General features: G+C 38.7%; 1 protein-coding gene across 1 annotated transcript in view; it reads left to right on the top strand.

The window, feature by feature from the left end:
• The window catches only part of PKHD1 (PKHD1 ciliary IPT domain containing fibrocystin/polyductin), a 405,478-nt gene that overhangs the window by 201,892 nt on the left and 187,553 nt on the right, over positions 1-16,033 (top strand). Inside the window, exons 48-49 of the mRNA XM_040983008.1 lie at positions 10,989-11,166; positions 12,250-12,445. Of these exons, the coding sequence (XP_040838942.1) occupies positions 10,989-11,166; positions 12,250-12,445 (374 nt within the window). The remainder of the gene's footprint in view (positions 1-10,988; positions 11,167-12,249; positions 12,446-16,033) is intronic.

Genomic DNA, 16,033 nt, shown 5'->3' with positions numbered 1-16,033 from the left:
CCATGTTCAACTTCTTTGCCTTTTTCAGTTCATAAGGTTCAGCTTCTATGCTCCAGAGCAGAGTATAGTATTTTTCAATTGTCATCAATTTATGAAAAGATTAAAAATAGTCTTGATTCTCTCTTATAATTGTTAACAAGTTTGATGTTGGGGAAAATTAAAAGAGATTGCAACATACTATAGGTTGGCCAACTCATAGTTTTGAGTTTTTCAAAAACATGGGACCTGCATCTGCATGGGAGACCTGGAAGAAACTCCTGGCTTCTGGCTTTGGATTGGCTTGTCTCTGGTCATTGTAGCGATTTTGGCAGTGAGCCAGCAGGTAGGAGATCTTTCTTTCTGTTCTTTTCTTTCTAAATCAGCCTTTCCAATAAAAACAAATAAATGAATCTTAAAAGTCAAGTGGTTAATGTGATTAACAATCATTTGTAGTTATAAGTTATAGTTGCCCCTCCTTCCTATTTATATTTCACATCTTTTTGCTTCATTTCTCACACCAGTAAACTGGCCATCATAGCATTTATCTCACAAATGCTCAATAAGTTCTGTCTCAAATGTTCCTCTCTTACCTTTGCTAATTACAAAGCAACACACTATATACTATACTAAATACTGTAGTTTCTGTGTTTCTGAGAAACCAAAACACTGGCAAAGCAATTAAATTTATTCAGATATATCTTAACCTAATTCCTAAAAAGAAAAAAAAAAAGAGCAATGTCCAGTAATCTCATGACCTTGTACTGACCTAGAAAAGCCTCCTGGTGATTGTAACAATTGGAGTTACTGGGAAGTTGATTCACTGTGTCCTGGTGCCTTTTGTTTATGCTTTCTGCCTTTCCTGGAAAAGAAGAGGTTAACGTTCTTCTTGATCATGTTGATTCTTAGATCTTGCTTAATATCCTCTCCTGTAGTGCTTGCGTTCAGTGTTCACCTATGTAACTGCTCTTAATGTGTCAGTGTTCCAAGTATGAGGCACCCCCTGCCTCTGTGAATGCAAAAGTAAAGAAGAGTTCAAATGGAAACTTTGGCCTAGCTTTCCCCTTCATAATCACCTGCCTCTCCTTCCCAGGGACAAACAGACCTGGCTCTACTGATGGAATCCTTTCAGTCCTTAAAAAAAAATACCCAGTGAGACAGAAAAATTGCAAGATATATTATCCTCTCCTGACAGCAGAGATTACAGAAATGAAATAAAATTCTAAAAATCACAATGGATTACAAACTGGGGATATGAACAGCACTGTTACCTAGTTTTTAAGGTTTATGAATGACATAAGGGTACAGTTATGTACCTGTGAATGTTTAACTTTCCGGAACAATAAGACTTGATTTATAACATCTGCCTAATAGTATGGTAAAAACAAAACAAAATAAAACAAAAACAACAACAACAAAAAAAACACTCTCCTTTATTGGGAGCTAAACATGACATTCCTAAATAGGAGTTGGGAAGCAAGGCAAGTATTTTCTCCTGAGCTGGTGTCAGTAGGCTGCACTATAGCACATGGTGTGTGGTATAGCTTCTGTATGCAAATTCCTACATGATGCAAAGTATTGTTTTCCAATATCTCTTACAATTAAGTTTCTCCCATTATGCTCAGTAAAACAAATCAATCCCCAAAGGACAAATGTCATATGTTGTCTCTGACAGTAGGTAACCTTCATGAAAAATACAAAACAGATACATACGTAATCTATGTATAATCTCATAGATGAAGTGTAGAATAGAGACCATCATACCAGGAGGAAAAGATACATTGCAGCATGCTTCTCTATTCTTGAATAAAAGGAGGAATCCCTGTGAAACTCTTAAATATATCTTGACAATAGGATAGTAGACTTTGTCATCTACTGTATGTATAATGATATACTTAAATAGAATTTTGCATTGAGCTGCTTAAAGACTATATATATTTTTAAAATTTATTTATTTTTATAGGAAAGGCAGATATACAAAGAGGAGGAGAAAGAGAGGACGATCTTCTGTCTGATGATTCACTCCCCGAGCAGCCGCAATGGCTTGAACTGAGCCAATCCAAAGACACCAGTCAGGAGATTCTTCCAGGTCTCCAAGGCGGTTGCAGGGTCCCAAGGCTTTGGGCCGTCCTCGACTGCTTTCCCAGGCCACAAGCAAGGAGCTGGTTGGGAAGCAGGGCTGCTGGAATTAAAACCGGTGCCCATATGGGATCCCAGCATGTTCAAGGCGAGGACTTTAGCCGCTAGGCTGTCATGCCAGGCCCAAGGACTATAATTTTTAATAACATTGGGAAAAACAGCCTGGGTTTAATGTGGGAGAGGAAGACTGTGGGGATAATTCCTGTGCCTATGGAACTTTATTATGGAAAATAATCAAAAAATAGAAAATTTTTTTAAAATTTCTAATTCACTGGAAATATTTTTCAAGTTTTGAAAGCATGTCATTATATCTCTTGCAGGGATATATGTGTTCTTTAAAAAAATTAACCTCAAGATCTAAATCGCGGAGAGGACTGATAATCACACTGTCTAAATAATGAGTTACATTAAGAAAGAAAACTCCCACTTGATGAGAATTGTATTACTTTTTGATAAGTAAATAAGCAAATGTTACATATGGCAAAGCACTTAATCAAAATACTGTTCTTTCTCCCCACCAGTGAAATCTACTCAGAAAATTATAGGAAATCTGGGGTGATTATTGTAAACTTATGATTCAAAGGAAATAACAGTTCGTAAGTGATCAGGGTTGCAAAGAGTCAACACCACATCAATGGGATATTCCCCAACAGGATTCACAGCACAGTGATCAGAAAACTGCTCTTGGTGACATATAAGTAATATATATATTAGTTTGGGAAATGCTAGTCTCCTTAAGCACACATGTATCTTCCCTTACTAGTTAAGTGCTCTCAGTAACACTCCTTTTGCAGTTAACTATAGACTTAATGGAAAACACTATTTGTGCAAATGTTTTTGTAACTCTGCCTGCCTTGCCTTCCTGCATTCTTTCATTTTTCCCTTAATTTTGATTCCTACCATCTTGACAGTTACCAAAGTAATACTTGAATTTTTGATGATATGATAGAGTAAATATTTCTAGATGTTTCTTAATTCTAGCAATGTGACCACACAAATCTCCGGTCACCTTGAGGGACTTAATTATTTCTCAAGTATCCGTTAGTGGCATTGTGATTCCATTTTTAGAGTGTTGTTCAATTGCTCTATGTTGCAGCTTCAATTTTTAGGAAACCACTTTTAAACTCCTATTCAGCTTCTGAAAGCCTCTATAAACATTATCCCTTCTCTGGGTATTACCAAGTCACCAAGCTCTATTTGTCTTTGGGTCTTCTGTCCATGTATTCTTATGCTCTTCTTCTTCTGACCGGCATCTAATAATCTAATACTAACCCTTGTTCAACTGGAGGCCCAGTGTGGTACACTGTACTCCTACAGTATTCCTTTTTTCTCTTGTGTGTTCTCTCTCTAAGCTCTGATCCTATCCAGACGCATTAACCTACCTGAATGCATGTTGATTCAGCATGTCATTTGATAGGTACTCATATGTAGTACCAGCTTTCTGTTGTGCCACCTGAGAAGGTGGTTATCAAATATATCTTCATTATATCAAGTAGTAGACAAATCAAATGGCACACTGTGCAAATCAGATAATGTAAAAACCCATTTTCCAGTTGGCAAGACGTCTTTGCATTGACCATTACCAGTGCGAGGAGATCTGAAGTCAGATCAGCTCCTATCCTTTTAGGCCAAACACCAGCACTGACAGTGCTGGGCTCTTCATAAAAGCAGCAAAAGAACATCAAGAGTCAAAGAACACCATGAAGAGAATTTACCAACCATAATTACTACAATTTTCACTTGCCCTAAATAGCCACCAATTTCCCAGTGCCCTAAATAGCCACCAATCTCCCTCTTTTTACTGTTAATGAAGCAAAGGAGCACACAAGTATTTCTAATTTGGAGGAGCCAAGGGAGTCTGCATGGGCCATTAGCAGCAGAGAGCTTCATTACAAGGGGAAGAAGTCTCTTCCTAAACTTCTTATGGCTTTATGTGCAAGAAATCAAAAGGCAACCAGTCCTTTTAAGTGTTAACCCTTCTCTCTGCATTTGCAATAACTTCTGCAGACAGTAGACAGCTCAGAAAGAGAAAGAGATTGTAGCCTTACGTGATTCTTTTTCGTGTTCTCTGGGGTATTTTAATTTTATGCTTTTTTAAAAAATTCAACCTGTTTTAATTAAGGGGTATGTTGTGTTATAAATATAACACTATCACTTGAGAAAACTTCTTAGCCAAAGTACCAATTTACCATACCAATTGATTGCTTAAACTGTTATTGTAATTTAGTACCCATGTACTGTGCAGAACTGTTGAATGTATACTGCCCACAAAGGATTTGCTAAGCAATCAACAATACCAATGAGAACAAATATTAACTCCCTGGTTTTGTTTACCATTAGAGTACTTTTCCTGAGGGTCCATAACTCTGTATATTAAGAAAAACACTGCATTGAGCACTAAATGCTCTTGATTTGGAATGGCTGTGAAATAAACCTTTTCTAATTGCACATCTCCTAAGCCAGACACATCAAAATAGCTTGTCTGAAATGGTGCTGCAAGCATGTCCTGAATACTTGTGGTTGCTGATGTTGCTTTCATATTTTGTACTGCATGAAAAGAAAAAAAAAAAAGAAAAACCAGCAATCTGCACACAGCCAGCTGATTTCTGCAGAATGGTTTGTATGTACAACCTTCAAAAACACACTGAGCTGGTAGGTCTTTTCATGGCAACAGTAGTCCATATGCTGGCATGCCACTATCCTGGCACATTTCATGCTCATCGGCAAGCTTTTTCCATGTATGACTTTATTGTCTCAGACATAAATGTCTCTCTGAAGTAATATAAGAAATCTTCAAGGATGAAAGAAGCTACAACACTCAATCTTTCTGCAAACTTTTACAGTGTTTACAATCATATACATAACAGAACAATGTAATAGCTTTTTTTTTTTTAAGTTTCTGGTGGATACACCCTACCATAAGTCCTCCGTAGCACTTCTGATGTACTTTGGCATCTTTTGTTAATGTTGGCAAAAAATATTAATTTGTTGTAGAAAGACCTAGAATCAAACTGGCATGTCTGCTAGAGATTTTGCAACAAACTTTCTGTGGTCACATTAGGACAACACTTAATCTGTTGAATAAAGTAGGGATGGCTGCCTCAGAATTCCATTGTTGGAGTTATGCAGTTAAAGAGAAAGGGGGACCTAACTTTTTTTTTTAATTAATTCTTTATTATTCCACGAAACAGTTGCATAGGCCATAGGTCTCCTCACACTGACTTCCTGCTTATCATTACAATAGCATAGTACTTCACAATCAGTCATGAGTCTATCATTCTGTTATTTAAGTGTATCCTGAAATTGTAGGCATGAACAATGGCTGAGAGTTTAGCATCCTATTTTCAAAAAACATTCAATAATTTTATTGGGATTCTATCTTTGATTTGAAAGTAGAAATGCATACTGCTTTGTAGCTTCACATCTGGATATAATAGTCTCTATTACACAGTTACTATACATCCCTTTAAATGAAAAGCAAAAAAAAAAAAACCAAAATCAGCAACAGAAAAACAGAACACTTACAATGCCAGGAAGTTACATAACATGCTAATGCTGGACAAATGGGTCGCTAAAGAAATGAAAAAGAAAAAGACCTTCTTAAATCAAATGATGCTATGGTGTGACCTCTGAGTCAGTGAAAAAATTAACAAGACAAACTTTTTTTGAATGAATGAAAATAAAAATGTCAACCCCCTTGAGATGTAGCAAAAGCAGTAATTGAAAGGGCTGTTGATGTTATATTTTGCATGAAGGTTGCCTATTGTCAGAACCTATGGTATTTGTCCCTTTGGGATTGACCTGTTTCACTGAGCATAATGGGAGAGACTTTATTGTCAAGGATATTGGAAATATCATCTGCATCATGTAGGAATTTGGATACAGAAGCTTGTAATTAAGAATATAAGTCTCTAGTTGAGACCATATTGCAAATGGTAGAATTTTTATTTTTATTTTTATTCCTTTTTTTTGTTGTTGTTAAATTTTATAGTATGGTTCCATATGGTCTGGGATTTCCCCAACACCACTCCCCCAAAACTCCCACCCCCCCCAACTGATTTTCTCCATATTATAATAATATAGTGCTTCATAAGGAGTCCTAATTCCATCAGTCTGTTATTTAAGTGTGTCCCAACATTCTCAGCCATAGAATTATGTGTTTATACTAGTGCCATTGATTTATGTTCCTTAATTTTGAACCATGCAAAACTCTCTTATGAATTTCAGCAGTCTCTTTGTTTAGTCTTGGTTATCCTATGCATAGAATCATGTCATCTAAGTACAGGAGTAATTCCCCATTTCCAATTTGAATTTCTTTAATTTCCTGCCTACTATCTGCTATGTTGGATAACAGTGGTGAGAATGGGCATCCTTGTCTAGTTCCAGATCTTAGTGGAAAAGCTTCTACTCTTTTCACGTTTAAGATGATGTTGGCATAAAGTATTGGTATATTTTCTTGTGTTGAAGAATGTTCTTTCAATGCCCATCTTGTTTAGGCTTTTAGCATGAGGTGGTGTTGCATTTTACCAGATGCCTTCTCAGTATCCATTGAAATGATCATATGGTTTTTATTCTTCAATTTGCTGATGTGGTATATCACAGATATTGATTTGCATATGAGATGCTTGCATGTCAGGGATGAATTACACCTGGTCTGGGAGAATGGTCAGCCTCATATATTGTTGGAGTCTGTTGGCTAACATTTTGTTGAGGATTTTTTGCATCTATGCTCATCAGGGAAATCTCTGTGGGTCCTTTTTATCTGTTGAGTCTATCTGGCTTTGGTATTAAAGTAATACTGGCTTCATAAAAAGAGTTTTGGAGGATTCTCTCCCTTCCTACTGTTTGGAATACCTTGTGGAGGATTTGAGTAGGTTCTTCTTGAAATGTTTGGTGGAATTCTGCAGTGATGACATCTGAACCAGGGCTTCCCTTGGTTGAAAGGGATTTAATTACAGATTCAATCTCAGTCTTCTTTATAGGTCTAGATTATTAATTGCCTCAGGATTCAATTTTGACAGCTTTTATATGTCCAAAATATATCCATTTCTTCTAGTTATTCTGACTTGTCATTATAGTTGCTTTTAATAGTTCCTGCTTATTCTGTGTATGTCTCAGGTATCTGTTGTATTTCCTTTTTCATTTAAGATTATATTGATTTGTATCTTCTCCTTCCTTTTTCTTTTGTTATGTGGGCTAGTGGGGAATCTGTTTTGTTGACTTTCTCAAAGAACCAGTTCTTTGATTTGTTGGCGTTATGTATTCTTTTTGTCTTTATTTGGTTTATTCCCTCCCTTATTTTGATTATTTCTTTTATTTTTAAAGATTTTTTAAAAATTTATTTTTATTGGAAAGGCAGATATACAGATAGGAGGAGAAACAGAGAGGAAGATCTTCCACCTGAAGGCTCACTCCCCAAGTGACCGCAATGGCTGGAGCTGAGTCAATCTGAAGCCAGGAGCCAGGAGCTCTTCCAGGTCTCCCAGGCGGGTGCAGAGTCCCAAGACTTAGGGCCATCCTCGACTGCTTTCCCTGGCTACAAGCAGGGAGCTAGTGGTAGCAGGGCTGCTGGGATTAGAACCAGTGCCCATATGGGATCCTGGTGCATGCAAGGCGAGGACTTAAACCACTATGGTATCGTGCCAGGCCCAATTATTTCTTTTTTTTTCTTGTTAATCTTGGGATTGTTTTGCCGTTGTTTTCTAGCTCCTTCAGATATATGATTAGCCCATTTACATAGTTTCTCGATTATTGATATGGGCACTAACTGAAGTAAACATTTTGTTAGCATTGCTTTCACTGTGTCCCACAAGTTTTGATATGTTGTGTTGATGCCTTTGTTCTTTTCTAGCAGTGTTTTTTTTTATTTCCTAATTGTTTTCTTCTATAAACCATTGCATTTTTAGCAGCATGTTACTCAGTCTCCTGGCATTCACCTGTCTTCTGGGGCATTTTGATTTGTTGGACTTTAATATGATGATCTCAGAAAATTCATAGTATGATTTCAGTTGTTTAAAATTTGCTGAAGCTTGTTCTGGGACCTGTGTTGTCTTCAATCCTGGAGAAGGTTCCACGCCTGATGAAAAAAAAATTGCATGCTCTGCATCTGTTGGATGAAAGGTTCCGTATATACAAGTCCATTTGTTCTGATGTGTGGATGAGCTCTGTTGTTTCCTTTCCATTTCAGTTATGAACTTTATTTTTAAAGTACAATCTTCAGAAAAATGTAAGATTGATAAATTTCATTCATTACATTTCATAAGCTTTTGTCCTTAGTTGCCCTGGAATTTTCTTCTCGAATAAAATCACGAACTCTGCAGTCCCATAAAATGGTCTAGTCTCATTGACCCAAGTGATATATTTAATGTGCAGAATTCACCTTCTGAGAAATAAACACCAAACATAGAGAAGTTGGATGCAGTAGGTACTAGGATTACAGGAAAGGATAACAGAAAGGAAAAACTAGCTGATGTAGCCATTCTAATGTCAGATAATACAGACTACAAGCTGAAAAACATTAGGAGAGGTGACAAAGGACAAACTGTGATAAGAAATCCATTCAGCAAGAAGAAATCACCACAATAAATGTATATAACTAGATTCCAGGGTGTATACCTATGTGACATAAATTTTAATGATTTAAATGGAGAGAAATAGATTACCCAATGAATTCCACAACTGAAATGACCTGGTATTTGAGAATATGAATAACCGCATCTAGAAGATGAGAGTATTATTTAGTGGAGTGAAGTTAGCACACATATTACATCTTTGCTGTTTGCATCATTAGAATACGACTATTTAAGCATTGTCCTTTATTTGCAACTTAAGGTCTGACGGAAATGGAGGGAAAATAGCCATAAGTATCAGACAAAGAAATAAGTTTGTTTGCCTCTTCTGCAAGATTTCTGATGTTTCCTGAAAGTTGCATAAGGAAAACTGGGGGAAGAATAATTCTTTCATTCCAAAATACCTAAGCCTTTCTTCATTTTATTTTATTACTCTTATAAGGAATTCATTATATAATATGAATATCTATAAATGTATGAATAGTCAGAAATAAGATGTAAAAAAAGAAATACTTGTACTTCCAAGAAGAGTGTTCTATACAGGAAAATATTTTTGATTATGTATTTAAATGATTAAATATTCTGGTTAAGAATCCCAGCATTTATTTGAGTTGTACCGATTGGCCAATCTGGCTTATCTGAGATTCTGTACCAGGTGAATTGTGGGTCAGTCTTGGCAGCCTAGTTAAGACTGCTGAATGCTTTACACCAGCCATCTCTTTAAGCTTCACTGCAGTAATGTGGATATATATTTACAATCAAGACTTAGTAAAAGAAGAAAAAAAAACTAAAGCTTAAAATGTGTTCGTGTTTGTCCAAGTTCACATGCCACTTTGAGTACTGATCTGTATTTCCAATTTATACCCATTTGGTTCTAGCTTAAACATCCAGAGAACTACTCAGTTTCTTTTTGTGATACACCATGGTTTATTAATCTTGTCCCATCTCAGTGTGCAAACACAAGATCCTCCTTTGTCTTATTTTCACTTTGGGAATACAATTATCTGCCTACAGCAAAATGTGACATTAAAGATTCTCATGAAAACCAAAAAGGAGAAGGAAATTTATAATGAGTGTTGATATGGGTTTTTTTTTGACATTTGCTTTTTAATACATATTTAGATTTTTGGAATCTTAGCATGTAGCTACATATATCTATGCTCTAATAAAATCTTAAAATCACTTATTGGATGGGCTGTGTATGGAATAATTTGGGGGGATATTTGGTCATAATTCTCTAGGTTTTACCCATGACATTCACATATCACTTTTACAATATTCTGCTTCATTTGGTGAAATATGGTTCTTCTCAAAACTTTTAATATAAAAGGGGCCCTGCTGCTTTTAAAGGAAAGTTTCATTCAGCATTCTTCGTTCATGAAATGCATGACTTGAGTGCCCTCAGATTAGTACTTACATAATCGTAAGATCCAAGGCCCAGGGCAGAGGATTCAAGAGGAAGACACCTTGACTGAATTTTATTTTTACTGCATTTGAAAAGGGAAAAGAGAGAGAGGGGGGAAGGGAGAGATAGAATTTGAAACTTCCATCTGCTAATTTACTCCTCAAATGCCTGCACCAGTCATGGTTGGGCAAGGCTGAAATCAGGAACCCTATGTAATCTCTCACATCAGTAGCAGGGACCCAAGTATTTGAGATATCACCTCTGCTTTGCATGGCATGCATTAGTAGGAAACTGGCTGGGAAGTAGAAGAACCTGGATTAGAAGCAGCTGCTCTGATATGGGAGGTATACATCCCAAGCATTGCCTTATTGCTGCACCAAATGCCCACCTACAATCTCTGTTTTTATGAAGAAAATCCAAAGAATGCTGAGTTTCCATAACAGCAGTGAGCCATTCCTGCTGCATGGTTAGAACAAGGTGTCTGAGCATCCGAGCATGTGACATCCTAAACGTCAGCCAATGCTCACTGTGGGAATATGCTGTGGTGAAAGCAATATATTTATATTGTTGATGAAGCTGATTTATGGGAAAATTCTGCTTGTGCATTTCGTTGTTAGGTGAAGGATGTGTGGTCCTGATCTATGTAAATTCATTAGGGAAATTTTTCTTAATATAGCTTAAGATCTGAGCATTCCCACTGGCAGGTGTCAGAAGAGGAAAATATGCAAATAATTCAATGACAGTTTTGCACTGGGCTGTTCTGACTGACACGACATTAGCTAAAACCTCTATAGATTCATATAATAAGGGTATAAGACTTAAAGAGAAAACTATTATTGTATTTGAGAGTAAGTACATAACTTTAGAAACCATTTATTTTTCTTTTAAAATCAACCTAGAGCTGATGCCCCCAGTGTTCCTTATGGTTTAACCTTGACTGACAGCAGAAATAAGACGACAACTGTCAACTATGTAGGCAACACATTGTCTAATCTTCATGGCTGGATGGCTCTGCTCTTGGACCAAGAGACCTACTCACTGCGATTTGAGAATCCTTCAGTCCACAGATCTTTGCAGGTAACCCAGGAACCTGTTGATTGAAGTGTTCAGTTCCCAATAACATTCTCTGAGCCTTTTTTCTGTGAAATAATAAGTTGCAAATATTAACCATCACCTAATACTGATAAAATTACAATGAAATCTTGACTAGCTGAGTAGATGCTGATATGAGTTTTGGATTGTTTTAAATCTTGAGTACAGAATGGCTTTGTAGGAAATTTTAAGTTAATTAATTCAATAAAATAAGACCTCTAAGAACCCCGTGGAATTGTAATTTAAAAAAAAAATTCACAGGCAAAATTCTATAGAAGATCAACTTGTATAGAAGTGCTTGCAGCCAGAGAAAATGTCTTAATAAGACGTTTACACATTTCATGCTGCCACCTTGTGGTAAAATCTTAAGTTGCAAATAGAGATCTTGGTAGGTCCCTAAACTGGGGTAGATCAAGGGACTCTGATGTTGAGGAATTGATGCATTTTATATACTCCTGCAAGAAAAATTTGCATTCTTTTCTTCCTTTTGGCATGTTTCTTTCTCACGGTATCATCATATATGTTCCTCTCAGAGTCAGGAGGACAGATGATAGAGAAATTGAAGTTTATGATGATATCAGAACAGAATCACTCTTGCATCATGGCTCTCAGGGAGTATGTGTACCTCTAATTCTGCTGTTTGAGGTTCCCACTCACACATTCTGGGGAAAGTTTCATAAAATGAGAGCACTGGGAAGCTGGGTCTACTGTGCCCCTTATTTATAAATGGGACACGTTACTGAACTTCTGCACACATCGGGTTCCTCAACTGTAAAATGAGACAGGAAAAGTTACCATTAGTGATTAAATGATTCAAATGTTGCCTGATTGTGTGATAGGTTCTCTGAGAGTGTTAGTTATTATTGCTGTAAATGATTGACACCCATCATTGCCTGACCTTTTATGTTGTGGAAAAATCTGGAAAGAGATTTGAGATCTGGCTCTGTGTTTGCCAATTGTTTGGGTATAAACCATCCTATTTCTAAGCTACTCTGACTACATTGTCTATGCCTGATTTTGATTCACCTGTACTAAATGAGCACTGTTGTGTTGTTCTGTCATTTCCAGTACTCAGCAACATTTGACAACTTTACCCAAGGGAATTACCTCCTCCTGGTACACTCAGATGTGCCACTCTACCCTGACATCGTCATAAGTTGTAACACTAAAGTGGGCCAAGCTCTTCCGTCTCATCCATCACCTGGTCGGGACCAAAGCTGTGATTGGTTCTTCAACAGGCAGTGGAGGCAGCTCACTTATCTGGGTAAGTATCTGTTTGGATCAGTATCGTGTGGATAACTAAAGAGAAAGTGCTCACCACTCTTGAATCCCGGATATGTTTGCAATGGATCTCTCTGTGTGCCTTTCTTTCTCTGTAACTCTACCTCTCAAAAATGAAAAATAAGTCTTAAAAAAAAAAGAATTTATTTACTCATGAAACAGAGTGACATCGAGGAAGGGAGAGAGATCTTCCAACTGTTGGTTCACTCTCTAAATGGGTTGAAGGGCCAGTGCTGGAACTTCATCCCTGTCTCCTGAATGGACAACAGGGGCTCAAATGTTTGGCTCCTCTTCTGCTTTCTCGGGCATGTTAGCAGGGAACTGGATCAGAGGCAGAACAGAGTGTGAGAGCCAACATTGACGGTGGTAGTTTATCTCACTGCATCACAACCCTGGGCCCAACTCTAATGTCTTAACTTATACTCTCCTCTTAGATTAAATGCATCTTATATAAATGATCAGCCATCCTGCCTTACATACAAAGTTGTTTCACTAGAAATGAAACACTGTCTTATAGTGAATTAAAATTATTATTATTACCAATGTTTATTTTATACTCACTGTCATCTTCCCAGGCTTCCTGAGAGTTTCATACGTGACATTTTGTCCACTTTTCTATCCTTGAAGATTGGCTGTATTTTTGTGCTATTTTATAAATCCTCTAGTTCACTCCTCAAATGGCTATAACAACTAGAGCTGGGCTGGTCCAAAGCCAGGATCTAAACACCTCTTCCTGGTCTCTGACATCGAAGTAAGGACTTGGGCCATGCTCCGCCACTTTCCCAGGCTATTAATACAGAACCAGATATGAAATAGAACCATCAGGACTCGAACCAGTGCTCACTTGGCATGCTGATACCACAAGCAGAGGCTTAGCTTGCTTGCCATGGCACTGGCCCCATAAAATATTTTTCGTAAAGTCAATGAAGTCTGTGTGGTCTTCTCCCTGGCCTGGGAAATGATCGGCCGAGTTGCATATGCCCAAGTTTCGTTTTGTTGTAAGGAAACTGCCTGACCTCTTTTAGTTCCACCAAGTTCCAGGACAGATTTGCAAAAGGCTCTGCTCCTCCTCTTGGCTACCTTGTTGTCGGCCACATTGCAATCATTTATTGACCACTTCTGGCTGGATCACCTTGGGTGCCAACAACATTACCACTTCCCTCAGGATAGGAAGCTTTTAGGAGGATCATAATTATCTGCATTTCCTCCCCTTGGCTCCTCTGAGCATTGTTTAAGATACCCAACTAGACTTAGGCACTTTTGAGAATGTAAGAGATCAGGACTGGGGCATTCTAGCCTCTGGCTACGGATCCCTCCACTAGAGTGTGCTGCCCACTAGAGAATCATGGCCAACCAACCAAAGATCAGAGTAGAGGGGCGGGTTTGGGTGCTGGAGGGGAGCAGGAGCAGTGACCAGGCAAGGAGGTTGGTGAAAACTTCCCACTGATACTTTGCCAAAGAGAAAATCGTGCATATCCAAAAGGTTTTGCCCTTTCCCTTCTCTTTCCACCGAGGTCAGCTTTGTTTTTGCTGAACAGTTGCACTTTATGGAGTGCAGGGGTTTTTGGAATTCTCAAGAGATTAAAACTTTTGTTTTTGAGTTTCCAGAGGAGCTTGATAACAACTTTATTCCACATTAAATGCAAACATTTAAAGAGTTTTGTGGAAGTGACATTATTTACCAACAGTGACATTATTTACCAAGCAAAATGAAGTGTTCACAGAGATGTTAGCCACCGTCCTTGAGTGGCTGGCTATTTTACCTGGTGTGTGGCACTAGAATTATTCCACTTTTCAGTAGATTTACTTATTCAACATTGAAAGTGTTTACTTGCCTGTTAGAATTACGGGTACAAAAACCCTGCAAATATTAGAGTGTGAGAAGCTACAGTGAAAAAGAGCATTTTACTGAAAGTTCCTCTATGGATTGTTTCTGTTGAGATTTTCTTCCTACTCCACCCCCAGAATATTAACAACGTTGTGTGTCTCAATGTCTGTGTACATGTTGTTACTGTTCATTCTATTTTCTTTTCCTAGGGTTTGCGAAGTAGCAGATCTGCAATATTATGTCACGTATGATGATTGAAATGTAATATCATCGATGACTTAGTAATTAAACCTCACACAACTTAAAATAGCTTTTAAGAAGATAGGTTGCTGAGGTTTTTGCCCAAGGAACTGCATAAAGAGCAGACCACAGTGGGTTATGTCCCTGTGGGTTATGGTTTGGGTAAGGACCCATGGGGCACTATTCAACGTGACACACTGTTGGGAATAGCAGTTCCCGACTCTAACTTCCCATGCCATGTTTCAGGCTGGATCTGCTCACAGAACAAGTGTTCTTTCCTGTCTGTGAAGCTGGGAGTGGAGTGGACACGTTCACGTTTCCACTCACACAGTCTAATGCTCTGGTAGTTCATGCCTCCCTTTCAGTCATTCCCTGCTGCCTCTTTCCCTGCTGTTTTTTTTTTTTTCCCAGGGATGTTTCAGTTCATGGTGAACTATTTTTATTTTTTAGTTACATTAACGCTATGAAATAATTAGTCAGCTAATTAATCTGGTTTACAAGCTTTGTAGGATTCTTCAGCTGTCAGTCAGGCCCAGGCCCGCGGCCTCCATCTAGTCTCAGCTCTCTTGCCCATGTGATTCCTGTTACCATGGCTACTGGCTACATCTGCTGACACCCCACTCTCTATTTATTGCTTAATTAAGAATTTCACGCTCAGCCCTTATCTGCCTCGAAGAACAAGCACACACTGTTAAGAAATTCCAAATTTAGGTCTAGGCACAAGGAGAGCCTTTCTTACGGGCTTGGCTGGATGGAGCCACTCTAACGATCTTCTCGGCATCCCAGCCGCCACCCTTCAATCAAAAATCATTAAATGGGGCAGAGATAATGAGCATGTAGCATATCGAAAGAAGGATGTTTGCTCGGTGCAAAGAAGGAAAAGCTGCTGGGCCTCACGCTCAGCCCCACTTCAAAGGCAGATGAGCCTTCTCATCATGGGGGCCCGATAAAGCCTCATTTGTTCTGGGCTTGACTTATGCAAAAAGTCTGGTATGTCCCAGTGCCATCTCACAGACGTGGCTCTCCCCCCACACCCTCCGCCCCGCGCCTCCACCACCCCTCCCCTCCGCATGCTCGTGTGTCAGCACTTAGGCAGCTGGGTCCCTCAAAGCATCAGGCTGGAGCGTATAATCACTGACTCTCCCCTCACAATGGCCACTTGCAGGGGGTTGGCCAGGAGGAGGTCCTCCTCACAATAGGAACACAGTTATTGCAGCTGCTCGGGAGGGCTATGCGTCTTCCTGTGGAAATAGAATAGGACTTGCTCAAAACGGGGAGTGGAGGGGCGGGGGAGGTGTCCCGGGTGGAGTAGGGTGGAGAAAACAATCTTGAGTTAATTATTCAGGTTCTGACTCTTGGAAACCCGATGTGGAGCCAGTGGGGTTCCAGCAGCTGCTCGTAGACAGCCCTCTTCCAATCATTGTACATTCTGTCCGGGGTCAACTTACTTTTGACCCTTTCCTTTCAAACCAGTAAAAGGCTCTTTAGGGCAAACTGTTGGGT

Source organism: Ochotona curzoniae, unplaced genomic scaffold, assembly GCF_017591425.1.
Source record: "Ochotona curzoniae isolate NIBS_2020 unplaced genomic scaffold, NIBS_Ocur_1.0 contig_3819, whole genome shotgun sequence".
Classification (NCBI taxonomy): domain Eukaryota; kingdom Metazoa; phylum Chordata; class Mammalia; order Lagomorpha; family Ochotonidae; genus Ochotona; species Ochotona curzoniae.
Note: the sequence above shows the minus strand (reverse complement) of the source record. Positions and strands in the feature narration are given on the sequence as shown.